At 45.7% G+C, this 27413-nt stretch overlaps 1 protein-coding gene across 1 annotated transcript in view; it reads left to right on the forward strand.

The window, feature by feature from the left end:
• PHLPP1 (PH domain and leucine rich repeat protein phosphatase 1) overlaps positions 1–27413 on the forward strand; it is a 479370-nt gene that overhangs the window by 261335 nt on the left and 190622 nt on the right. Inside the window, exon 8 of the mRNA XM_086965387.1 lies at positions 22427–22522. Within this exon, the coding sequence (XP_086821513.1) occupies positions 22427–22522 (96 nt within the window). The remainder of the gene's footprint in view (positions 1–22426; positions 22523–27413) is intronic.

Below are 27413 nucleotides of genomic sequence, written 5' to 3' on the forward strand. Positions count from 1 at the left end.
ATCGAATCGAACCCGAAAACAAAGCACGTCGAATCGAGCAAAGTAGCATTGAGTATCGACAAGGGGACAAAAACAGCCGACGAAAGTAAAAGGCCCACGCCCAAAACCAACGTCGAACTGAAAGTGAAACCTAGGGTGGAACAGAATAAAGCGGTCGAGCCGAAGCACCTCGAACCAAAAAAGGGCACCGAGCCAAGACCTCAAACACCTAGAACTCCTAAAGACACTGTCGAACCAACCAAACCGCTCGGTCCGAAAAAAGTGGTGAAGCCAGCCAAAGACATGCAACCAACAAAACCACAAAAAACGGTCGAACCCACTAAACAGATCGACCCAAAAACAACCAAACCAAAGGCTACTGCACCAACGCCTAAAACTGTGGAGGAACAGCTTGTTCACCCAGACACTGACACAGAGGACCAGTCAAAACTGTATATTAACCCAGTAACTGGTAAAGTGACTGTTTACACAAAAAAGAAAAGGCCTTTGCCAATAGCAGACTTTCCTAGAATACCACTCAAGAAGAAGAGACTGAGCTACCTCTCCAATACTTTTTGAACCTATCAATCCAGATATGCCTACAACCCCATATACCCCAACTTCACATGACTACAACCCAGATGAAGATCAGGATGCAGATGTAAGGTTTGGTTATCCACAAAACCCAACTGGAGACCCTAACCTGCAGCCATGGGGTGCAGGAGGAGAACCAGACAATGAAGGGGCTCTGCCCATTACAGAACCTGCAGTTTACCCAACTAAGCCATCACCCACAGAAGATACTGTGGCCTTTAATTCTTTACTTGATAGAGCGGCTACCTACCATACTGTAGATATGCACTCTGATGCTATTGAAGAAGACTTTCTCTTTGATACTCTAACAACATCTGAGAGACATGAAAAAACACTCCCCATGTTGAAGGGCGTCTTAAAACACGCACATGACATTTTTAAGGACACTGCTAGGGCACGGATCTTAAACCCTAGAATTGAAAAGAAATATAGGGCTGCACCTATAGATCCTACATACATTAAGGGTCAGCTACCCTTAGACTCCCTAGTGGTATCCAACGTAAGTAAACGGGCTAACTCCCAAACTACCGGAGAAGCTGCTCCTCCAGACAAAGAGTCAAAAATCTTGGAGGCATCAGGCAAAAGAGTAGCTGCTCAAGCAGCAAACTCATGGAGAATTGCCAATACACAGGCCTTGCTGGCCAGATAGGACAGGGCACACTATGACAGCTTAGAAGAAATTCTCCAACACTTACCTGACCCTTACAAACAGCAGGCAGATTAACTTATACAGGAGGGAAAGCTCATCACCAATGCCTCAATTAAATGTGCCCTAGACGCGGCAGATACAGCGGCCAGATCTATCAATACAAGCGTGCTGCTAAGGCGACACGCATGGCTCCGCATATCGGACTTTAAGAATGAAGTTCAATCCACAATTCTTAATCTGCCCATCAACCCAGACTTTTTATTTGGTCCAGCAGTTGACTCAATTCTGGACAAAATGAAAAAGGATGCCGAAACAGCAAAGTCCATGGGAGCTCTCCAGTCCCAACAGCACCGGGGCTCCTTTCGTCGCTCCAATTATAGAGGAGGAGCGCGAAGTAATACATCACAGCAATCCTCCAGCTACAAAAGTAACACATAATCCACATACAGCAAAAACACTAACGGGGTGGATACAGAGGCAATAACACCAAGGGAAGGGGTCGCGGAGGAAATGCAAATAGATCCTCAACTAACACCAAACACGGACTTCTTGGCACTACCCCCAGACCATATAACACCAGTCGGGGGAAGACTACAACAATTTCTGCCAATCTGGTTGAATATCACAACAGACAAGTGGATCAGGCAAATATCCAACATGGCTATTGCCTATAACTCACCTCACTCCCACCCAACATACCACCCTTGCACCGTCCAATGTCACAGGAACATATAACACTACTGCAGCAAGAGGTCATCCGTATGCTGCAAAAGTGGGCCATAGAACCAGTCCCACTACAACATCAGGGAACAGGAGTATACTCCCTATACTTCCTAATCCCAAAGAAGGACGGGTCTCTCAGACCAATATTGGACCTCAGGCCCCTCAACCTGTACATTTTGTCGGAGCATTTTCATATGCTCACTCTCCAGCAAGTCTTACCATTGCTCTGCAAGGGAGACTTCCTAGCAACTCTGGACATCAAAGACGCATACTTTCATATACCAATACACCCTGCTCACAGAAAGTATCTCAGGTTCACCATACAAGGACAGCACTACCAGTTCAAAGTACTACCATTTGGTGTCACAACAGCTCCACGCGTCTTCACCAAATGTCTAGCTACAGTGGCGGCACATCTCAGAAGGCAACACATCCATGTGTACCCATATCTGGACGATTGGCTAATACACGTGCCATCGGCCCAGCAGTGTGCCAACCACATGTCAAAAACCATCCATCTCCTGCACAGTTTAGGATTCTCGCTTAACTACCCGAAGTCACATCTTTAACTCTCCCATGTACAACAATACCTGGGAGCAACTATAAATACACTGGCAGCGAAAGCTTACCTCAATGCAGCACGTATCAACAGCATGCAAGCACTAATCCAAAAATTCAGGCCCCAACACTCAATATCAGCTTGAGTGTTTATGCAACTAATAGGCATGATGGCCTCGTTCATATTCATAGTCCCTCATGCCAGACTACACATGCGTCCTCTCCAAGAGTGCCTAGCAAGGCAGTGGAACCAGGCTCAAGGGAAATTACAGGACCTAGTGTTGGTGACCAGTCGGGCATACAACTCTGCATTGGTGGAATCCACAAAACCTTTTCAAAGGACGACTGTTCCAAAAGCCTGTCCCACAAATAGTGTTAACCGCGGACACAGCCCTACTAGGATGGGGAGCCCATGTACTACACTACAAAGTACAATGACCATGGACTGTACAACAAAAGAAAATGCACATCAACCTTCTGGAGCTGATGGCTATCTTTCTAGCTCTAAAAGCATTCAAGACACACTTATGCAACTAAACCGTGTTGATCCGGATGGACAACATGACAGCTATGTATTACATTCAAAAACAGGGAGGAACAGTTGTCACAGCTGTTGCACCTAGCTCAAGCAATGTGGAAGTGGGCCATTCAAAGGAACATGTTTCTTATGGCAGAGCACCTCCCAGGCAAGGACAATCAAGTAGCCGACCTGCTCAGCAGGCACAGTCAACAAATGCACGAATGGGAGATTCACCCCAAAGTGCTCCAACAATTTTTCCGGAAGTGGGGACACCCGGAAATAGATCTGTTTGCCACAAGCGAAAACGCAAAATGCCAGTACTTTGCCGCCAGGTTCCCACATCCACAGTCGCAAGGCAATGCGATATGGATGAACTGGTCAGGCAAATTTTCGTACGCTTTTCCCCAGCTCCATTAATACCGCTAGGGGCACGCAAACTACGCCAACATTCACTGACTCTAATCCTAGTTGCTCCCATATGGGCGAGGCTACCATGGTACACAACGTTCCTAGAACTGTCAGTGGTGCCTCATCAAAGACTGAGACTCACACCCAATCTTCTAACTCAGAGCCATGGAGAAATCCAACATCCAGATCCGCAACAGCTGAACCTGGCGATCTGGCTCCTGAAATCCTAGAGTTTGGATACCTAAACTTGCCTCCATACTGTATGAACATTATCAAGGAGGCAAGAAAACCCACTACCAGGGCATGTTATGCAGCTAAGTGGAAACGTTTTGTCATTTACTGCAGAAACAATTATATAAACCCACTTGATGCCTCTACTCAAATTATCATTTGCTATCTCTTGCACCTACAACGCTGCAATTTAGCCTATTCATCCATCAGGATACATTTAGCTGCGTTAGCAGCATATCTTCAAAACAGGCAACACCTTTCACTTTTTATGGTGCCAGCAATTAAAGCGTTTATGGAAGGACTCAAACGCGTAATTCCTCCAAGACACCCACCTTCACCAGTCTGGAATCTAAACATTGTTTTAACCAGACCTCCTAACCCCCCCACATATTACCTCGGTCAGTGACCTCAATGATCACTACTCTACAACGATGTCGAACATACTGGATGACCTAGCCCCTCTTAAACTAAAAAAAACTCAGGTCAAAGATAGAAACCCCTGGTTCACGGGTTCCCTCAATAACGAGAGGAGATCCCTTCGACAAGCTGAAAGAATCTGGAGACAGCACCCCTCGGCCGCTCACCTAAAACTTCTCTGCCAGGCCAGAAATGCATACAACAAGAACATCCTCAACTCAAAAAAAGAGTTCTTCAGAGCTGAACTAGGAAATGCCCAGAACAGACCACGCAAACTCTTTGAGCTGGTCGAATATCCATCGAACAAACTGACCAAAACAGTGAAAGAAACCCCAAGTCTCTCATATCAGCCGAGGAATTCTCCTCGTTTTTTGCAAACAAAATCAAAACCTTAGGTAACAAACTTAGTGCGGCCTTAATATCTCTACCGAACCCTGACCGACCCCCCCCCCACCCCCTGCCTCCACAGTCCTCACCTAAGAATCTAGCACATTGGACCAACTTTTCACTCTACGACGAAGACTCTGTTGCCAAAATCCTTTCCACCTTAAACCCGAACCGTTTCAATGACCCGCTTCCTTCTAACTGCCTTGCGACCGCTGCCCAATCCATTATTCCTAGCTGGACTGCGATAATCAACATCAATTTCAGACCAATTTCCAACATTCCTCTCTTGGCTAAAGTGCTGGAGAAGTGTGTGCAACTGCAGCTAAGTCACTACATCAACAACTTCCATCTACTCGATGACTGCCAATCTGGTTTCCGACTTAGACACAGCACTTAAACCACCATGCTCCACATAGTCGATGATGCCCTACAAGACCTTGACCAAGACAAAACCTGTCTCTTAATCCTCCTAGATCTATCCTCGGCCTTTGACACGATCAACCATAAGATGCTACTCGAACGCCTCAAACTTAGGATGGGATTAGATGGCACTGTCCTCGACTGGTTTAGTTCCTACCTCCAAAACCGATCTCAGAGAATCCTTATCAACGGCAACCTGTGTGCTCCCTCCTCGGTCACGGTGGGTGTCCCTCAAGGATCAACGTTGTCCCCCACCCTTTTCAACCTCTATTTAGAATCCCTTGCCGAGGTCCTTCGCTCTGCAAACATCTTCTACCATATGTACGCAGACAACACTCAGATCTACTTAAAAATCACATCTCTTGAAGAGATCCTCACCTTGAATGAGGCCCTGAGCTGACCGTCTAATGGCTCTCCTCCAACCAACTCAAACTCAATGCAAAGAAAACTGAGTTCCTCCTAATTTCCCCACTTGAAAGCAACTCGGAGATCCAGACATGGATCAAAGCTATAACAGCCTTAAACTGCCCGCCGACAATTGTGGACTCGGCCAAATCTCTGGGTATCACCTTGGACTATAACCTAAACATGCAAGACCACATCAACTCAATGGCCAAATCTGCCAGATTCCACTTGAGCTACCTTTGGAAATTGAAACCATTTCCTGACGCTCACGACCTAAAACTAGCAGTCCAAGCACTAGTTATTTCTAGGCTGGAATATGTCTGCATCACCCTCTCTGGTTTACCCAAGATCTCCTTAGCACCCTTAAAAGCCTGCCTCAATGCAGCTGCCAGACTACTTACCGACACAAGGAAATTTGATCACATCACCCCTCATCTGAAATCGCTGAACTGGCTTCATCTCTAGGCTAGGATTCGTCTCAAGCTGGCATGCATCACGCACAAGGCCCTACCCTCAAACTCCCCTTCGTATCTTGCACAGAAACGTATGACATCCGGAGGAAGCAGAAACTCACGATCGGCCAGTGCCCTCCTACTCCAGCCTGCACGCTTTCGAAAAAAAGGCGTTCTCTGGGGCTGCACCAAGAATATGGAACTCCTTCCCACCCGCCATCAGAAGAATCCCCTCTCTGGCAAGCTTTAAAAAGGAGGCCAAATCCTTCCTCATGGATAAATTCCTTGACTAACCCCGTTCCACAACCACCGCATAGACTACTGCCTCCATCCTGCGACCTCTCCTCACCAAGAAATCTGAGTCCGTCCTCAACAATTGTATTATTGACTATCCTTGTATAGTGTTTTCCCTCTTGTATCCAGCACCCCTCCTAATTTACAGTATTCTTGTGTTATCCTTCCTATTGTTTGACTCTGTAAAGCGCTTTGATACCCTAACAGATCAAGTTTGCGCTCTATAAAACATTAAAATAAATAAATAAATGTGTTGATTATTTAAGAAAGAAGCTACGCCTCCCCAATTTTTACTGCTGATGTGCTTTGCCATGTGCTCTCATCTGTCTCACATTGGTGTGAAAAGGGATATATGTGAAATCTTTTTGGGACCAGCTGTCCTTCAGGAGTTGATACATTTTAATGAATTCCCTCATATATATTTCGAGAACCTTTCCTTATAATGGAATACTATCATTGTTTTGATTGTTGCCAAAGTAATTTAGATCCAAGAGGTTCTGATGAATTTATACTTTTGACTTTATAGGCAGCGATCTATTCAAACTGATTGAGCTGTATGCTTGGTAATCTTCTGTATAACGACTTGGTGAAAAGGTTTGCGGGACAAACCTGTGTAAAGCTTGATTAATAATGCTTGCTTGCTTTAACTCCTGTCCCTTAAGCCTTCCGTTAATCTCATGCCATATGATGGGAATGTAATGACAGGCTTCATTATTTTAAACTATGCTAGATTTGATGTAAGCACAATCTAAACGGTCATTGTGAAACTAGATCTTTTTAGTACCTCAGACAACTGTAATGTGACACATTCCAACAGTTCAGTTTGGCTGCAGATACCTTTGTGTTGATCAAAGTGATTTTAGATAAGATGAATGGCAAGTAGTTCTGTGCTTTGGTGGCTTGGTTGGAATCTTGGTGTAGTCTGCATTTTTTGTTTTTTTACTTCGGTGTACTCCAAATGAAGACTTACCTGTGTAGTAAGGTTGTGAAAATTGTAGACATCACTTTTTCCAGCAGCAAGTGACTTTGGGCCTTGGATGGAGTGCCTTCTTTACTGATATTGTCCCGTACTAAAAGACAATTAAGCTGCGAGTGAGGAATATCTATATGACTTGTATTCAGCAGTAGATCTGGCCCTGTACATCAGCATCAACAGCAGTTCTGATCGAAACTGGAAAGTAGACCAGGGCACAGCCAAGACTGCTCTGGGGTCGGACAATTCTTAAGAGAACTCCGATCTGGGGCCATATATAATACTTCAGAATCCTAAATAGCCCCACAACTGCCGCAACATAATGAGTCCCTGCATCCCTCCGTCATCGAGGCCGCCGATGTGTGACACAGCGACTGACTGGCTAAGCAATGGAAAGCCACTCAAATAGAGGGGGCCCTTAGGCAAAATGTGGGTAGAGAAAAACAGGGGAAATCCGCAAACTGCTCAAAAGAAACATTCTCTACCTGTTATAAATAATAATGTGCAATACGTCACAATTTTACAGTCATCTGAAATACTGGCCTACTGACATGAACACACCAAGACTGAAGTATCAAAACTTATTATTTTTTTTTATTGTCAATTCAAGAGATTTAATTTTTAAATAGAAACATAATAAAAACAGCACATCCACCCCCCCCCCCCCCCCACACACACACACACACTCAGCCATTCGACATCCAAATTCATACCCACACATACTCATACGTCCTGGAGTTCAGGAATCCAACAATACATAATTCACATATGAAAAATGAGTGGACAGTAAAGCTGCGAATGAGGAATATCTATATGACATGTATTCAGCAATAGATCTGGCCCTGTACATCAGCATCAACAGCAGTTCCAATCGAAACTGGAAAGGAGACCGGGCCATAGCCAAGACTGCTCTGGGGTCGGACAATTCTTGAAAGAGCTCTGATCTGGGCCCATATATAATACTTCAGAATCCTAAAAAGCCCCACAACTGCTGCAGCATAATGAGCCCATGCATCCCTCTGTCATTGGGGGCTGCAGATGTGTGACACAGTGACTGGCTGACTAAGCATCGGAAAGCAACGGTAGCCTCTGCAGAAAGCAGTCTGGCTGAGGCCCCTGGAGGCAAGACACAAGGTGAAAGCCCCGTACATGAGCCCAGCACAGCTGTGCAGCAGTGGATTGGATATCTCCCGGAGGAACGGATCTAGGCCAGGAGAGGCTCAGAATAGACGATGCCACTCTGCAATGCTATAAGTCTGGCTTTGAGCAGGCGCTGCCGATTGGGCACGACTGCTGTGCCCGCTGGCCCGAGCTCGCTGGCGGGATCACGCCGAAGGTGGTTGTTGGTACGGGTACAGGCACTGAAGTCTTCATGCATCCGGCTCCTTCCCCTGACATGTATGACCTCCATCAGGTAAACTGCAACATTGGTAATATGTCGGTGATGGGTTTAGATTAATACCCAGGAAGGGATGGCACTCTTGCTGATACCTGTAAAGGATATGGTAGTGAAAGTAAAGTATACGGTGCAAACAGGTCAGGGGAGAACAAACCCAAAACAAAACAACCCCTGCGTTTGTGTGGCTATTAATCCACACGTACAAATGAAACAAAAGTCCTGTGCACACGTGTGTGTGAAGGGTTTGCAGTAAAACAGGTTTTTCAACACTTGAGAATGTCCAAATAATGCAAGATGAGACCTTGAATGTTCGAGCAAATGGATTTATAAGTCAATCCAGATCAGTACAACGTACATTCTACCAGCCGACACGTGTTTCGTCACAACGTGTACAATTGTGACTCTTCAGGGCTGTAGGATGTAAGAGGGCCAGAGTTTCAGTAATAAAACTGGGCAGGAAAGGTGGCGGTTTCGGTGTATGCTTGGTGATGTGTAATAAACATCACATGCGTAACGAGTAAAAGAAAAAGTAGGACAGGTCTGTCCTTTCCGAAGTAAAGCATTATGCTTGAGACGCCGGTCTCTTCGCTGGTTCTGTTGTATCCGCACGGTACAATACAAACCGGAAATCTATATGGGTGAGCCAGCCCTGAACACTAGACAGAGAATCCCCAATGCAACACCAGTAACGCCTCGGCCATTCTGCTGCACGTAGGCAATCAGACCCATCCCACACCCTCTAGCAGGTGAGCCCAGAATCTCCTGCCCGTGCTGGGTTTTTGAGCAGCAGCAGGGCCTCCGCCGCCACGATGTGTGAGATGAGTTAATAAGAGGGCTGCTGTCTCCCACTCCTACCTTGAGGTACAGCGGAGACTGACCATGTCACTCTCTTCCCCTTGTGAAACTTAGCCGGAGTATAGCCCCACTACAAGCAGGTTTGACTGAATAAGGGCATTTGGGGCAAAGGTCCAGTGAGGAGAACTGGCCTGCGACAACCGAAGTCCCCCCTTAATGCCAGGGGAGAATTGCCTGCTATATTAAGGTAGTAACACCACTGATGGACATTGCTCCACATACAATACCTGATAATGCTGCCCTTCTGGCTCTCCAGTCTTCCCAAGAGGCCCTGGAGGGGAGAGTGGGTGAGGTGCGCTCAAAGGTCTCCCTCCTGCATCAGCATCTCCACACCTTAGTGGAGAGGGTTAGTTTGGCAGAAACCAGGATCTCTGAGCTGGAGGATGCAGTTTAGGGTCTCTGCAAAGAGGCTTGAGCTACTTCTAAGGATGTGTTGTAGAGACTGAAAGATGCTGAAAAGCGTGCCCTTTGAAACAAGGCTGAGGGCTATAGTGTGGCACGGTTCCTAAAACAGGAGGGGGGGGGGGGGGCTTAAAAATATCTTGCCCTAAGACAAGCTCTTCTAATTTTTGTATTATTGAGCTGGTGCTTTGGGGGATAGAGGTCCCTCCAATGTTCTTTTCCCGTGCAGCAGCTCTGTTGCATCCTGGAAGAAGCTCCGGAACCTGACCTTCACCCATTCCCACCACTCACTGGCGGATTGAAAGAGGCCCTTCATGTCAGCGCCAAGATGCTCCTTTCGGAGCGAACGTTGCGCTCTACAAATACCACTACAAATTACAAATGATAGCTCGCACCCTGAACTTCAAGGACACTACCGCGATCCTCACTGAAGTATTCAAAAAGGGGAAAGTGCACAATGAAAACTTCAAAATCGTGATCTTCCCAGATTACACTCAGGAAGTTCAACGGCAGAGGCGTACATTCGACTCTGAAGGCCAAACTGCGGAATCTCCAGTTACAGTACATACTACTATTCCTTGCTAAGCTGAAATCCCTATTGCAAGGGAAATCTCGTTGTTTCCAAACACCCGAGGAAGGTTGGGAGTGGTTGGAGGAACGTCCTAGGCTACAGAGGAGTCGGGGAGGAGAACCTGCGACGCGCCCTATCAGTGGAGAATGGGCTTGACCCAGAGATAGACAATGCCTCGAAGGACTGCAGGGCGTTCACAGAGAACAGGGGAAGAAGATAAAACATAGCGAGGCATTGATCTGGGAGGCAACAGAAGGCCTTCTCTAATTTGGACGGAGACAGGGTGGACTGACAAAACAAGCATTTACAATGCAACGGTCTCGCCTTTGCAAAAGTTAGCGCTTTTGGCATTGTAAATGACAAATGTTTTATTTATGTGTTGGTTTTGGAAACAGATAAATAAATGGCATTGTCATGAGCAGTAGAGAGTGAGTAGTAGAGAGAGTAGTAGAGAGAGTAGTAGTGAGTAGTAGAGAGAGTAGTAGTGAGTAGTAGAGAGTGAGTAGAGAGTAGTAAGTGAGTAGTAGAGTGTGTAGTAGATAGTAGTGAGTGTGTAGTAGAGAGTAGTGAGTGTGTAGTAGAGAGTAGTGAGTGTGTAGTAGAGAGTGTGTAGTAGTGAGTGTGTAGTAGAGAGTGTGTAGTAGAGAGTGTGTAGTAGAGAGTGTGTAGTAGAGAGTGTGTAGTAGAGAGTGTGCAGTAGAGACTAGTGAGTGTGTAGTAGAGTGGTGAGTGTGTAGTAGAGTGGTGAGTGTGTAGTAGAGTGTGTAGGAGAATGTGTAGTAGGGAGTGTAGGAGAATGTGTAGTAGGGAGTGTAGTAGAGTGTGTAGTAGAGAGTGTGTAGTAGAGAGTAGTGAGTGTGTAGTAGAGAGTGTGTAATACAGAATGTGTAATACAGAATGTGAAGTAGAGAGATTGAAGTAGAGAGATTGAAGTAGAGAGATTGAAGTAGAGAGATTGAAGTAGAGAGATTGAATTAGAGAGATTGAAGTAGAGAGATTGAAGTAGAGAGTGTGGAGTAGAGAGTGGAGAGTCTGTAGTAGAGTAGTAGAAAGTAGTGAGTGTGTAGTAGAGTAGTAGAGAATGTGTAGTAGAGTAGTAGAGAGTAGTAGAGTGTGTAGTAGAGCGTGTGTGTAGCAGAGTGTGTAGCAGAGTGTGTAGTAGAGTGTGTAGTGTAGAGTGTGTAGTGTAGAGTGTGTAGTGTAGAGTGTGTAGTGTAGAGTGTGTAGTGTAGAGTGTGTAGTGTAGAGTGTGTAGTGTAGAGTGTGTAGTGTAGAGTGTGTAGTGTAGAGTGTGTAGTGTAGAGTGTGTAGTGTAGAGTGTGTAGTGTAGAGTGTGTAGTGTAGAGTGTGTAGTGTAGAGTGTGTAGTGTAGAGTGTGTAGTAGAGTGTGTAGTAAGTAGTGTGTAGTAGAGAGTGTCTAGTATAGAGTGTGTTGAAGAGAGTAGTGGCTGTAGTAGTGAGTGTGTAGTGAGTGTGTAGTAGAGAGTAGTGACTGTAGTAGAGAGTGTGTAGTAGAGAGTGTGTAGTAGAGAGTGTGCAGTGATTTGAGTTTTACATCAAATTAAAAACGGGAACGGAACAAACTCATCCTATACATTATTGTGGTAGGTGCCCACGCATATAGGGTTAAATGATGCGTTAGATGCCACAGGTCCCACCAACACGCTTCCTTTATGATAGGAGAATGCCCAACATCGCGGAGATTTGCTCTCTGCTCTTCCCGGATATTTGTATTTTCAAATGTATAATGTTATCCTGCTAAACGAAGACGATGCTCAAACTATAAAAGAAGAGGGTTTCACAGATATGTTAGTCCTTCCGGGCAAACGAAATGACCCAAAGAAAGATCAAGTGACAGTTTAGAGCTCCAAGTGAGTCTTAATAAAATCAGTGTCTGGAACGCATAGCATCAAAAAACGAGCGGGGCATCAAACTGCAGTGTTATTCAATCAAAGCTTCAAGGCTTCTGAGCGCTAGCCGAGAATTTTTTTTTGTGAAGCACTAATCACTGTGGAAGGTGCCCCTGCTATCCCAGATGTGAGAAGTCAGTCTGATATGAAAATAAGCAGTATTTGGAATGAGTGTATTTGGCAGGGGGAAGGTGGGGCGGCGCAAGACCGTACTGACGAGTGAACAGGAGCCATTTTGTACCGAGTGATTCTGCCTGTGTGCATGTTGACAAACCAGGCAGCAGCATGAGCATGTGATTCGGTAAAATAACAAGCATTTACAATGCAATGGTTTTGCCTTTGTTAAAGTTAGAGCTATTGGCATTGCTCTGGACACTCTGAAGCTCCACTCTGCATTCTGAAGCTCCACTCTGCACTCTGAAGCTCCACTCTGCACTCTGAAGCTCCACTCTGAAGCTCCACTCTGAAGCTCCACTCTGAAGCTCCACTCTGAAGCTCCACTCTGCACTCTGAAGCTCCACTCTTCACTCTGAAGCTCCACTCTTCACTCTGAAGCTCCACTCTTCACTCTGAAGCTCCACTCTTCACTCTGAAGCTCCACTCTGAAGCTCCACTCTGAAGCTCCACTCTGAATCTGCACTCTGAATCTGCACTCTGAAGCTCCACTCTGAAGCTCCACTCTGAAGCTCCACTCTGAAGCTCCACTCTGAAGCTCCACTCTGAAGCTCCACTCTGAAGCTCCACTCTGAAGCTCCACTCTGAAGCTCCACTCTGAAGCTCCACTCTGAAGCTCCACTCTGAAGCTCCACTCTGCACTCTGAAGCTCCACTCTGCACTCTGAAGCTCCACTCTGCACTCTGAAGCTCCACTCTGAAGCTCCACTCTGAAGCTCCACTCTGAAGCTCCACTCTGAAGCTCCACTCTGAAGCTCCACTCTGAAGCTCCACTCTGAAGCTCTAAAGCTCCACTCTGAATCTGCACTCTGAAGCTCCACTCTGCACTCTGAAGCTCCACTTTGAATCTGCACTCTGAAGCTCCACTCTTCACTCTGAAGCTCCACTCTGAAGCTCCACTCTGAATCTGCACTCTGAAGCTCCACTCTGAAGCTCCACTCTGAAGCTCCACTCTGAAGCTCCACTCTGAAGCTCCACTCTGAAGCTCCACTCTGAAGCTCCACTCTGCACTCTGAAGCTCCACTCTGAAGCTCCACTCTGCACTCTGAAGCTCCACTCTGCACTCTGAAGCTCCACTCTGAAGCTCCACTCTGCACTCTGAAGCTCCACTCTGAAGCTCCACTCTGCACTCTGAAGCTCCACTCTGAAGCTCCACTCTGCACTCTGAAGCTCCGCTCTGAAGCTCCGCTCTGAAGCTCCGCTCTGAAGCTCCGCTCTGAAGCTCCGCTCTGCACTCTGAAGCTCCGCTCTGCACTCTGAAGCTCCGCTCTGCACTCTGAAGCTCCGCTCTGAAGCTCCACTCTGCACTCTGAAGCTCCGCTCTGCACTCTGAAGCTCCACTCTGAAGCTCCACTCTGAAGCTCCACTCTGCACTCTGAAGCTCCACTCTGAAGCTCCACTCTGCACTCTGAAGCTCCACTCTGAAGCTCCACTCTGCACTCTGAAGCTCCACTCTGCACTCTGAAGCTCCACTCTGCACTCTGAAGCTCCACTCTGAAGCTCCACTCTGCACTCTGAAGCTCCACTCTGCACTCTGAAGCTCCACTCTGAAGCTCCACTCTGCACTCTGAAGCTCCACTCTGCACTCTGAAGCTCCACTCTGCACTCTGAAGCTCCACTCTGCACTCTGAAGCTCCACTCTGCACTCTGAAGCTCCTCTCTGAAGCTCCACTCTGAAGCTCCACTCTGAAGCTCCGAAGCTGCACTCTGAAGCTGCACTCTGAAGCTGCACTCTGAAGCTGCACTCTGAAGCTGCACTCTGAAGCTGCACTCTGAAGCTCCACTCTGAAGCTCCACTCTGAAGCTCCACGCTGAAGCTCCACGCTGAAGCTCCACGCTGAAGCTCCACGCTGAAGCTCCACGCTGAAGCTCCACTCTGAAGCTCCACTCTGAAGCTCCACTCTGCACTCTGAAGCTCCACTCTGAAGCTCCACTCTGCACTCTGAAGCTCCACTCTGAAGCTCCACTCTGCACTCTGAAGCTCCACTCTGCACTCTGAAGCTCCACTCTGAAGCTCCACTCTGCACTCTGAAGCTCCTCTCTGAAGCTCCACTCTGCACTCTGAAGCTCCTCTCTGAAGCTCCACTCTGAAGCTCCACTCTGAAGCTCCACTCTGAAGCTCCACTCTGAAGCTCCACTCTGAAGCTCCACTCTGAAGCTCCACTCTGAAGCTCCACTCTGAAGCTGCACTCTGAAGCTGCACTCTGAAGCTGCACTCTGAAGCTCCACTCTGAAGCTCCACTCTGAAGCTCCACTCTGAAGCTCCACTCTGAAGCTCCACTCTGAAGCTCCACTCTGCACTCTGAAGCTCCTCTCTGAAGCTCCACTCTGAAGCTCCACTCTGCACTCTGAAGCTGCACTCTGAAGCTGCACTCTGAAGCTGCACTCTGAAGCTGCACTCTGAAGCTGCACTCTGAAGCTGCACTCTGAAGCTGCACTCTGAAGCTGCACTCTGAAGCTGCACTCTGAAGCTGCACTCTGAAGCTGCACTCTGAAGCTGCACTCTGAAGCTGCACTCTGAAGCTCCACGCTGAAGCTCCACGCTGAAGCTCCACTCTGAAGCTCCACTCTGAAGCTCCACTCTGAAGCTTTAAAGCTCCACTCTGAATCTGCACTCTGAAGCTTTAAAGCTCCACTCTGAATCTGCACTCTGAAGCTCCACTCTGCACTCTGAAGCTCCACTCTGCACTCTGAAGCTCCACTCTGCACTCTGAAGCTCCACTCTGAAGCTCCACTCTGCACTCTGAAGCTCCACTCTGAAGCTCCACTCTGCACTCTGAAGCTCCACTCTGAAGCTCCACTCTGCACTCTGAAGCTCCACTCTGAAGCTCCACTCTGCACTCTGAAGCTCCACTCTGAAGCTCCACTCTCCACTCTGAAGCTCCACTCTCCACTCTGAAGCTCCACTCTGAAGCTCCACTCTGAAGCTCCACTCTGAAGCTCCACTCTGAAGCTCCACTCTGAAGCTCCACTCTGAAGCTCCACTCTGAAGCTCCACTCTGCACTCTGAAGCTCCACTCTGAAGCTCCACTCTGAAGCTCCACTCTGAAGCTCCACTCTGAAGCTCCACTCTGAAGCTCCACTCTGAAGCTCCACTCTGAAGCTCCACTCTGAAGCTCCACTCTGAAGCTCCACTCTGCACTCTGAAGCTCCGCTCTGAAGCTCCGCTCTGAAGCTCCACTCTGAAGCTCCACTCTCCACTCTGAAGCTCCACTCTGAAGCTCCACTCTGAAGCTCCACTCTGAAGCTCCACTCTGAAGCTCCACTCTGAAGCTCCACTCTGAAGCTCCACTCTGAAGCTCCACTCTGCACTCTGAACGGTCAGACTCCAAAAATCGGCCCTAATCACAATAGTATTATTTCACCTGCGTGAATATAAGTCTTTGAAATTCTGGCCAGTGGTAATACACACAAGTAATATTAAATTGTTGTTCCAAAGAGAATTAAATGGAAATAAAACAAGTACCAGACCCATTGATGCCTGCACCTTAAAAGTGAAACTGACTGAAGCAAGCGCCAGGGCCAAGTTGAAAAAAAAAGCCACACACATTAGATGCAGTCAAGGCGCGCTCACGAGGTCAGAAGGCACTCCACATGAACAACTACCAGACACATTGTTTCATTTCACTTTGAAAGTGCAGGCGTCAAAGTGAAACTGACTAAAGGAAGCGCACGGCCCATTAGATGCAGTCAAGGCGCGCTCACGAGGTCAAATCTCCAAAGGAGAAGCTCGTGACAGCCTGACTACAGCAGAAAAAGCTCGTAACAGTCTGATGTCCACAATATTCCCAGAAAAGTGGCAACATAAGTTGTCTCGCATAGACAGCAAAAGCTTCGCTTTTGCTTTCGTCTAGGCGAGACCTAAAAAAACAAGAAGGCCACTCCAGAGGAGGGGTCCACATACAAATACGCAGGTGATGACTAGGGGACTGAGACAGAGACCCTACACCCCCTGGGGGTTGCCATTACCAACCTAGGACATGAACCCAAGATCCCACACTCAGACGGCACAGCATCTGGACTGACAGGCACATCATAATCGTGGTGCTTATGACCAGAAGTGGGGCTCTGGAGAGAGATTCTCCTTGTCAAAATATGGACCTCTCAGAGTTGAAGCGGGCAACTTTACAATCGCATGTACAGAACCCCAGCGTACAGAGGAGGTAGGTTCAGGTTGCATGACATTGTAGAGTAGTTCTTTGGTTAACTTATGTGGTTACACACTTGCAGGAGCCATTAGGGGGTGGGGTGGAGGGAGTATCAGACACAAATTAAACAGTATGAAGTTACCATAGTTCAAGAAGTGAAGGCAGACACCTCGACGGGTGCTACATGCAACGCACTGACCTGCCGGCAGTAGTTTGGCAGTCACCCTATCCCCGTACTCTTTGCCCTGATCTACAGAGTCATGATGGGTACTTCCAATATATTACAACCTAAATCTTAGTCCTCTCCTGGAATGTGATTGTGAATGGTTTGAGAGACAGTCAGGAAAGGGCTGGTGACCCAATATATTAAATGAATACAACCAGTTATACTTTTACAGGAAACCCATCTTAAGGGGACACAATGCAGATTCCTTGGGAGAGGTGCTTACACCCCGCTTGCACATTTGGGGTACACAACAGGGGGATGGCCACTCTGTTCAGGAAAGATCGCCCTTTACAGTAATGAAACAATAGATAGACCAATCTCCAGATATGTGGAAGTGAAGGGGTCTAGGGTATGCACTGTATATCCCCCCCCCCCCTTCTTTGACTACAGGCCTCCACGTTGGAGAAGCTAGCTGCTGTTTTGCTTAACAGACTCTTTGCTACACATTGTGGGAGGGGACTTAAACTATGTTATGGTAAGAGAGCAAGATAGAATGGAAACCTCTAGCCTGGCTGCACAACCCACCCCACATGTGTGTTATGCTGCTACTCTAGACCTTCAAGAGCTCTGGAGGCGAAAACACCCCTTTGATAAAAAAAATACTCCTACTTCTCTGGGCCCCACAGAGTGTTTTCCCACCTAGGTTATGTATTTGTTCCGGCTGGGGAGGTGGGAACCATGCAGCAGGCAAACTACAAGGCCCGAGGCCTCTCAGATCACTTCCCCCTCTTGGTGAAGATGGGTAGGTGCTGTGCTGTGGTGGGAGGGGATGGGCTGAAAACTAAACACATGGGACCTGTGTGACTGGGAGGTGGTAGTTGGGCTGAGGGTGTACTCTAAGCACTACTTTACAGAAAACAAAAGCTCAGTCACATCCAAGATAGTGCTCTGGAAAGCATATAAAACAGTCCTGCGGGATAGTGGTCAGAATCTGATAGCCCAGAAAAAGTGTAGCCATGGAGCGGATTAAAGGGCAGGGGCTGAATGAGGCCCAAAAAGTGCATCTCCGAGTAATGGAGATCTTCTACTTTCCAAGCCTGGCATGCACTTTCTGGCACTCCCTTGCCAGAGCGCAGTGGTGGTTAAGAAAATCACTGCTTGGGGTTCTTTTGAAAGTGGGGGTGGGTTGATCAATTTACCAGCTATTGGGCTGACATGGGAGGAAGGAAACGAGTTGGGGTGATAAGTTAATGTTTATGGGACACCTTTCAATAACTACACTATCGTACTGAGATGTCTGATGTGACAGTACCTAGCACATATGAACCCCTAGACGGCCGCTTAGTATGTAAACCCCACTCAAAAACTGATTAGCTTTAATGTCAGAGGGATTCACAGTCCAAGGAAGTGCATATTTGGAGCGCCATGGTGCCTTTCTTACAAAAAGTGCATGTAATGCCACAGCTGCTGTCTAGTTTTGCCTCAGCGTGGGAAATTCACAGATTATTTTCCTGATATTCCACTTATTCTAGAGGTGTGGCAATCTAAGTAGAGAAAAATGTGAATTTTGTTTTGCAAGAGTGACGTCTAGACATGCAGGCCCACTGGATCCTGGTGTTGGGGCATATGTATGACACCAATTGTAATGCTTAATATGTATGTCTTAAATGTAGATAACCTAGCCTTTTTGATAAACTCATGCTCCTCTGCTGTAGATATGATTTCCCTATGGTGTGGGGCAGTTTTTTAATTTGGTTTTACCCACAAAGCATAATACATCTTTGGGAGCCAGAGACCTCTAACACAATCTAGTATTGCACTATGTAGGATCATGCAAACATATGGTTGGGTCGATGCATGGATTTATTGAATCCCATAGACACAGATTTCACATTTTATTCCTCAGTTTATCATGTCAGCTCTCATATAGATATCTGACTGGTCCCGCAATCATTTATTAGTTCGATTACTGGGCTGCACATATTATCAAGGACCTTGTCTGCAAGTTCCCCCGCAGAGGGTAAGGAATTGGAAATAGAGGGGATTTAAATTAAAGGACCCAGTGTTCTGGTTACAAGCATGAACCGGATATTAGAATATGTCAACATAATGTAGGATTGGTAGCAGAGGTAGAAGTATTATGGGAGGCTTTTAAAGCTTTTACTTGAGGTAGTTGCAACTCTATGGGAGCTGGCATTGTAAGATCGATATGGACTCGCTCAGACACATTAGAACAAGATTGAACACAATTAGAACTGGAATGTGAAAAAACGCAAGAAACCTGCCCTACCATGTAAGCTACAGGAGAAGCTGAAAGTTTTCAGAGATACAGCAGCATGCAATGTACTATATTTGGGGGGGGATCATGGCTGGGCCAGGTTTTTTTTGGTGAGGGTGATTGACCAGACAAGGCACTGGCCTGGATGTTAAGGTCGAATAGGGAGGCCATCTCAGTGGCTAGCATAGTAGATGAGGACAACAGAATAAACACAGCTTTGGTAGACATTCTCATGGTTTAAACAATACTATTAACAGCTATACATTTGTTGTCTGCTATATGATACACAGGAAATCTCAAGGAATTTGAATAACTTAGCATTAGCCTCGTTTGAGGGAGAGAACTGCAAACTGTTCAACTCTCCATTAGCAGAAGACAAGCTGTACTGCCAAGAGGAAAAGCTTCGGGAACCAATGGCTTCCCGGTTGAAGTTTACCCAACATTCTCTGATAATCTTGCTCCCTGACTGTTGGAGATTTACATGAGACAATTGTGAAAGACAACACCCCCCCACCTTGTTGGAGCAGTCATAGCGGTGTTACTAAAATCAGGCTGTGGTCCCAGTAGTTGTACTTTCAATAGGGCTCTTCAACTATTAAACGTTGGCAACAAGATTTTCGCCAAAATTATAATGAAGTGGCTTCAGCCACTGATTCAAAGATTATTATTGCCAGAACAAATGAGCTTTATCCCACAAATAGCATTTAATCTACAAACTCTGAATGAGGTGCTGCAGAATGTGGATCTAATGATCCTCCTCTTGGTCATATTATTTAACACTTTGAAAGCATTGGATGTTTTAGAGTGGGCATATATGGTGAAGTATTGAGACGCTTGGGACTATGGAAATATTTCCTCAGTGTGATTAATTTGCTGTACACTTATTCATCTGCCTGAGTAAGCGTAAATGGCATAAATTGCTGCAATTCTACCATAGTTAAGGGCACCCGGCATATTTGCTCTATCGATCAAGCTTTGCCTTTGTGCCAGGTGTGTTTGCATAGCAGGATCTATGTCCGATCAGGGTCTCTACTGGTGTCGCTTTACATGCTCAATATTATTTTTTTATATTCAGAAGCTTAAATAAAACCTTGCACCAGGACTTATTTCCCTTAATAAATAATATGGTCCCTTTGGGCGAGGAGTACCTGCAGCAGTGGAACACAAGGGAATTAAATACCTTAGAGTCTTCAAAACCAGAAATACAGGGGAACTAATGGGAAAGAATTTTGTTGGAACATTAGAGGAATTAATAGTATGTGTGGACGATAGATCACACTACTTCTGACAGTTGTGGGTCACATATCTATAATTAAAATAGTGATCATGGTAAAGCGTTTATTTGTTAACATCACAATAAAGATCCCCAAGAGAGTACTTGAGACAACTCCTGCAGCTGTGAATTCGGTGGATTTTGGGCAGAGGGCCGTCGAGCATTAAGGTAGATGCTCAAAAGGCCTATGAAAAAAGGGGCATCTGGAATCCCAGACCCGTATTTATATTCTCTATTGTTTCCTAGAATCAGTAGCTGACACGCGTCAAGGTCGAGAGAAAATTGACTAGATCATACTTCCCTAACCATACTTGAGATGGAGTAGGTATAATAGAGCACAGTTTGGGCCTGGTGGGAGATTTTCTCTTTTGGAAGAGAGAGATAATAACCTATTACTTTAACCATTATTAGAAAACAAAGTATGTCTGTTGAATAAGCTGGGTATTTAGGTGATGGGCGATTAGTTTCCAGATGGGATAGTTCTCAGTTTAAAGCAGTTTAGGAAAATGGTTGGTGTGCCACTGTCAACCCTACATTACCACCAGCTATGACACTAAGCGTGATCTGTGTTTCCCGATTTCCTTCACTGGAGGTGGAAATATTGACTAAATTAATGCAGAGAGGAGAAGCGGACAAGACATTTTCCTTTTTGCATGATGAGTTAATCAGCACGGAGGCACTATCGAAATACATCTCTAAGCAGGCATGGAAGATGAAGCTGGGCAAATCAGTATGCAATAAAAGCTGGAAATACGCCTGTGCACAACTTAGACATCCAATTCACGTACAGACACAAACTCATACACTTCAAGATCTTACACTGTTTATACCAGGCTTCTCCAACCAGTCACTAGTGAGCTACTGGTAGCTCTCTAGCTACTTGTAAGTAGCTCTCCTATGTGCAGCCCAGCCTACTAAATTAGAGGCTTTGTTGAATCATCATATGTATACTAAACTTAAAAAGCATCTGTTCAAAATGAAAATGTGTTTTTAGAGCTTATGTTTGGAGAAAAATGTTTGAATTTCCATAATATATTTAAAGCTGATATTTGAGTCATAAAACATGTGGAGCTGGGGAGGCTTATTATTCTTACTATAACCATGGTGACAGGGACTTCCTGCTGCGCCTGTTACGTATTACCCATCTGTAGGCATTCCAAATAAATAAGTCCTTTTTTGCATTACTACTGGCAACCCTGCTTGATGCACTGAGGTGATCACCACAGACAGTGTTGCATAGGGTGACCACTAATGTAATCTGGCCTGATGTGGTCACTATACAACACTAATAATAATAGTAGCTCTGGATGATTTTCATTGAACATAAGTAGCTCCTATTTCAGTAAAGGCTGAAGACCCGGGGTCTATCAAATCAAATGGAGGGTCACTGTTCCCGAGAGAGAGAGACACAAAAGAGATCTAGGTTTTAAAAAGGACATTGGGGACAGTAACCATGACAATCTCTTGTTGCCCTCACACACCCCTGGGAATGTAATGCTTTATCTTCAGGCGGGTGCTCCTCGTTGGGCCAGGGCTGCCCCTGAAGGGTCACTTTAGCGGAGATCTTTTAGTTTTATCGCCATTTGAAGAGTGCAAGGTTGTCCAGGTGGGGTGATTGTGAGTTAAAACTGAGTAAGGCATGTCACATTAAGCTTTAATGTATAGACTCCTCTGCCATGTTAAAAAACCTGGCTAGGTCAGTGCTACTGTAAAGATTCTAATGTGCCCAAGTTGCTCTGAGTAACTTAGTGAAGTAAAACATGGGTCAACATGTTTTGCGCCTCTGTGGTCTCTAAATGATCCGTGGCGCTTCTCGAGACCAAAAGGATAATGTTGCCTACTCCACTCTTAAATCGTTCTGAGCGGTCCGCCACAAAATGGGAGGTACCTACTTGTTCATGGTTAAAATGATCGTCCAACGTAATCAAACGGTCTGCTATGCCTCATCGGTCAGGTCAGCGGTTTTGCACAGCTGCGGGGTATCTGGAGTGCATCCATTGCGCCAATCCTACCCTCCTCCTCTGCTTCACCGGGGCGAGAGGGTAGGTTTGGCGTACTGGGCACACTCCCGATATACATCTGATGTTGTGGATTTCAATACAAAAAAGACAATAGGAATTAGAGATTTGTATTCCCAAGGAATTGTCAGCCTGCTGACATGTTTGTGTCCGGGGGGTTTTGTTTACCATAGGTTTACCACTGCAGAGCAAATTTGATGATTTGGTTCTTGTGTTTCTGCAGGAATCACCTTGAAACCCTCCCCGAATGGTTATGCGACAGCAAAAAGCTCGAGGTCTTGGATGTTAGCCATAATCAGATATGCGAGCTGCCTGCTGGGTGAGTTTCTCAAGTCCAAATTGCACAGTCTGAAACAAAACAAAGACTGTAATGAAAATAAAATTGTTGTTTTCTGAGTTATTTGTTCCAGTAACTGAATGCCTCGTTCTATCAGATGTTTCTTTTTCTGGTCTGATCTTTGTGTTGAATTTCGATCATGCCTGAAATTTCTTCATTTTGAAGTAGAGAAGCTTTTTTAGCTTTTTAGGTGTTGAGATATTCCAGTAGTTACAAGTGAAAAACTTTTGCAAATCTACGCTGATGCTCATTGCCTCTCACATCCACAGATGAACCAGATAAGACATTGGTGAAATGGCTGCAGGACATAGCAAGAACACTGATTTTCTAGTCATTATTTAATGAGGATTTAAGACTGTAATGCACAGCTTCATGAATTGCCTTTTTTTGTTGCTAATAATTGTAACATATACTTTTTTAACTCACTATTGTGATGGTAAAGGTTGCACCCTGCAGTTGCATATGGAGATACGTCTAGGGACGTTTTGCTACTGTTTGCATAATAGAAACTTGCTTTTGTCATATTGTCTATATTATAGAACAAGGAGACCCCACAATTTACGAGAACCTGGGGCGATACATTTTTTTAAGGAAATAAAACTATGGACTTGATGTACAACTGTATATTGAGCCAAGTAACAGGACATTACTCCCTTTGTAAGTGAAGCCGATGTGTAGTCATTACCGTAATGACCGTGATAACATGCACATAATGTCTATTCAAGCACACATGTTATTGATGAAGAATCCATATAAAAAGTCAGGCACCTACCTAAGCAATGCCACGAGTCTGCGAAAAAATTAGCTGTCGCCGCAGCTAGTTTGTAAAAAAAAGTCTGTAATAAAGTGGCGTTCGTCAGCGGATGTTAAATAAATACAAAGATACCGCGGAAACGCTGTAGGTAAAACGTGTGGCTTACCTAGCCAATTGTTATATGGGTTCTCTGTGGTAAAACCGGCTTCCGTCGATACTAGGTCTCTGTGTGTCGACGCTGGAACTTTCAAGTATATGCGCGTTTCAAGCCAAGTGAAATAATATTTCACTTGTCTCAATATACAGTTGTACATCAAGTTCTTTCTTACCTATAACGCGCACAATAAATTTGCAAAGTTTTTACCAACATCACACTCCCTTTGTTGTCTTCTGGCACGTTGTTCGGCACTAATGTACGTTTTATCATAACGAATCGTTACTTAAGTGGCGGTAACCTCTCTAAAATTATCACAAATCTCGAGCTGAGTTAAATCACTGAACTCATTTTCTTCTACCTATCGAATATATTCTTTTCGCTTTTATAAACGAGTCACATATATGCGCTTGATGACCCACTATATACTTTCCTTTGAATTTGGCAAATTTAATGTGAGGCTCCAAGTCCTTGAATTTTGATTAATTTCTTTGTTTTCAGAAAATAATCCCCCTGATGAAGGGTTTCGACCAGAAATGCATTGAGACGATATAAATGCCACGTATGATAAAGTTTATATCATGAAGCTGCTTTAAAGAACTATATGTTTCATATTCACATGTGAAAATTAACACTGTGATTCCTTAAGCATTAACTAATTGGACGAAAGGAACCTCTTTGAAAAAAGCGAAAGAGATCGTTTGTGAATTAATTTAAACTTTAGAGCAAGGGTTGTTTAAACCCTCAGGAGGGCAACAAGGGGACACTAAGTAGGACCTACCTAGCGCTTCCTGTCCAGTAAGTACGGTCCAGTACCTAGCAGAAAGGAAAGGTTTAAGTGTGCTAGGTCATCTGACAATGAAGATCAAATATGTATCATTTGCCCTAGGCAAGATCCAAACGTTGCTCGATATGACAAAAGCACTTTTGCATTATGCAAACACTAAGAAAATGTAGACAATCATTGGGTTGCCTGTAGACTTGCGTCCTTATCCGCACTGTAATATCACTAAACAAACCAAATATGCACATTTATAATTGCACCTTTTACTGAGCGCCAGGTGTTTTTCAAGTGAAACAGTTAGGTCTGATGTGATCGAGAATGTAGTTGATCCATTTAGGGGTTCCTGCATGAGATTAAGGTAGTGGCAGCTGTGGCTACTATCTGGAGTACTGTGGTGCCAATGTATTATTGACCAACCAACATTAAAAGAAAGCAGTTGGACAGATGAGGAGAGGAGGCGTAGCATTATGGAAGCGTGTGAACTGAAAATAAAGCTAATATGAGTTTTAGGAACCTTTAAAAAAAAAAAAAAAAAAAAAATGTAATGCACATCGGAAGTTATAACTGACTGATATTTCACATTCTAATAACAGTGGAACAAAATGTGAATTTCTATTTTTGAGGAGCTATTGTTTGCCTCTCCACAGGGCTCAACTCGAGTACTATTCATTCTGAGCAGCTCAGGGGGACGCTGTGTGAGCTGCTGTCCAAATACCTCTTAGAGGCTGTGTGGTGGCTATAGACTGCCATTGAAAGTGTTATATTCTGTTCTAGGAATAGGATAGCAGTGGCCACATTCCTAAGGTGCCGTCAAGCTTGTGCAGAGCATTTGTAGCGAAGGCAATAAGTGCAGTCCTTTTTTGTTAATCACCTTTGACTGTGCACTACTTCTTGTTTCAAGTTGCCTGTTCTTGCTCTGGTCTGGTCCACAGCAGTCGAAGGATGTGGAATCAGTGTCTCTCTGCTGAAAGGCCCACCAATCTCCTCTATTGCAAACTTCTAGGATACACCAAATGGGAGTCTGAGCAGCAAGCACTACATGAGCATTGTGTGCCAGGGCTTCCGTTTGGCTTGATAGGGCTCCACACTTTTAATGGTCACTTTGCCGCCGATGTTTCACCTGGCTTCTGCTCCAGGAGTATTGATCTGGGTCACTAGAGGCTTTTACGCACTTCTGTTTTGCCATCTTTTTTAACGATGGTGGAAGGGTTAACATGGATTCTAGAACAAGGTGTTAATTATGTCTCTCTTTTGGGACTCACTGTACCAAGATGTTAATTGTACTCCTCTTTTCATTTAGGTGGTAGACAAACTCCTCACTCACCACCATATTAGTTCAAATCATTTTTAGAACACTTTTATGCCAAAAGTAGGCTTGCTTGTCTGATTCACTTTATTTTGATTCCATTCATGCTTTAAGATATGTGATTAGTTTTCAAAACTTTTTCTTCTGATTGAGCTGATAGTGTAATGTGAATTGTCGCATTTGTATAGTGTTTTACCCATATGTCGGGACCGGAACGCTTATCCGTACGGATTACAAGCTACACATTGTAGGCTGTGTGTTTGGAAGTAATTTGTCTTTGTTGTGAGCCTGTGTGTGAAGTGTTTTCAAGCCATACGGGATGACCACTGAAGTGAAGACCAGAGTGCTGAAGAAGATCAAGCGCGACCGGGCACAAGTCATCCTTGTGGCTCCGGACTGGGCACGAAGGTACTGGTATCCCGAGCTACTCAGTATGTCAGTCGATTCCCCGGTTTGTCTGCCTCTTCAGGAGGTCCTTCTGTCACAGCAGCAGGGGACGGTTCTCCATCCGAACTTGTCCAGTCTCCACCTCCATGCTTGGAGATTGAGCGGCGACAGTTGAGGCCATTTGACTTGCCTCCTGAGGTCTGTAACATCATTCTGGCAGCCAGGCGTCCCTCCACAAAGCCGGTATACGCCTGCAGGTGGAACTGATTTGTGGCATGGTGCACAGCAAAGGCTGTGGATCCTCTCTCTGCCCCTCTTTCTGAGGTTCTTCTCTTCCTTCTCTTGCCCAGCAGGGCTCTGCTCTGGGCACTATCAAGGGCTACCTTTCTGCCCTTTCGGCCTTTCTGAGGCTGCCTGATCAACCATCTTTGTTGAAGTCCCCTGTTGTTAATCGATTCCTGAAGGGCATCACACACACGTTTCCACCTGTTCCTTTCGTGATGCTTCAGTGGGACTTGAACCTGGTTCTTACTTTCCTGATGTGCGCTCCATTTGAGCCACTTCACAACTGTCCTATCCGTCTTCTTACATTAAAGACTGCCTTCCTGGTTGCCATCACCTCTGCCAGGAGAGTGAGTGAGCTTCAGGCTCTATCCTCTAAACCTCCTTTTCTTTCGGTCCATCCGGACAAGGTTGTATTGCGGACAAGGCCCTCTTTTCTGTCCAAGGTAGTCACAGCCTTGCACATCGGGCAGTCCATCACCTTGCCCACCTTCTTTCCGCCTCCGCATCCCTCAAAGGAGGAAGAGCGGCTCCACCGTCTGGACCCAAAACGTGTGCTCTCTTTCTATTTAGATCGCACACGCCAGTTCCGGGTGGATGACAAACTCTTTTTTGGTTACGTGGGCTCTAAGAAGGGAAAGGCTGTGCACAAGCGGACCATCTTGCGGTGGATCATCTTGTGTATCCAGGCGTGTTACTCCTTGGCTAAGAAGGAACCCCCTGTTGGGCGTAGGGCTCATTGCACTCGGGCCATGGCGACTACAACTGCCCTGGGCCCGCGAGTGCCCTTGCAGGACATTTGCCAGGCAGCTACGTGGGACTCACTGCACACGTTTGCAAGACACTATTTCCTGGACAGCCAAGTCCGGATGGCTTCTTTGGCCGTTCTGTCCTCCAGGACTTTCTGGTGTGATTATTGGTTCGCAGACCCACCACTGGGGTTGGTATTGCTGGGGTATCTATTCTAGGGTAAGGAATCTATCACTAACGTGTCTCTTTCAGATGCACAAGTTACTACTTGTGTAACGATATATCTGTAAGAGACATTAGTTTGTGATAGATTCCTAACGACCCACCCATCCTCCCCGTTCTGCGAACAGATATCTAGGGTTAAGGTCATCCCCTTTCAGGGCCCTAGTTTCAATGGCACCAGTGTTGGTTTTAAGCATAGCTCTGCGTTTCTGGCGTGGAAAAGCTGTGGCTAAG

The sequence above is a fragment of the Lissotriton vulgaris genome, chromosome 4_1 (genome assembly GCF_964263255.1).
Source record: "Lissotriton vulgaris chromosome 4_1, aLisVul1.2, whole genome shotgun sequence".
Lineage (NCBI taxonomy): Eukaryota > Metazoa > Chordata > Amphibia > Caudata > Salamandridae > Lissotriton > Lissotriton vulgaris.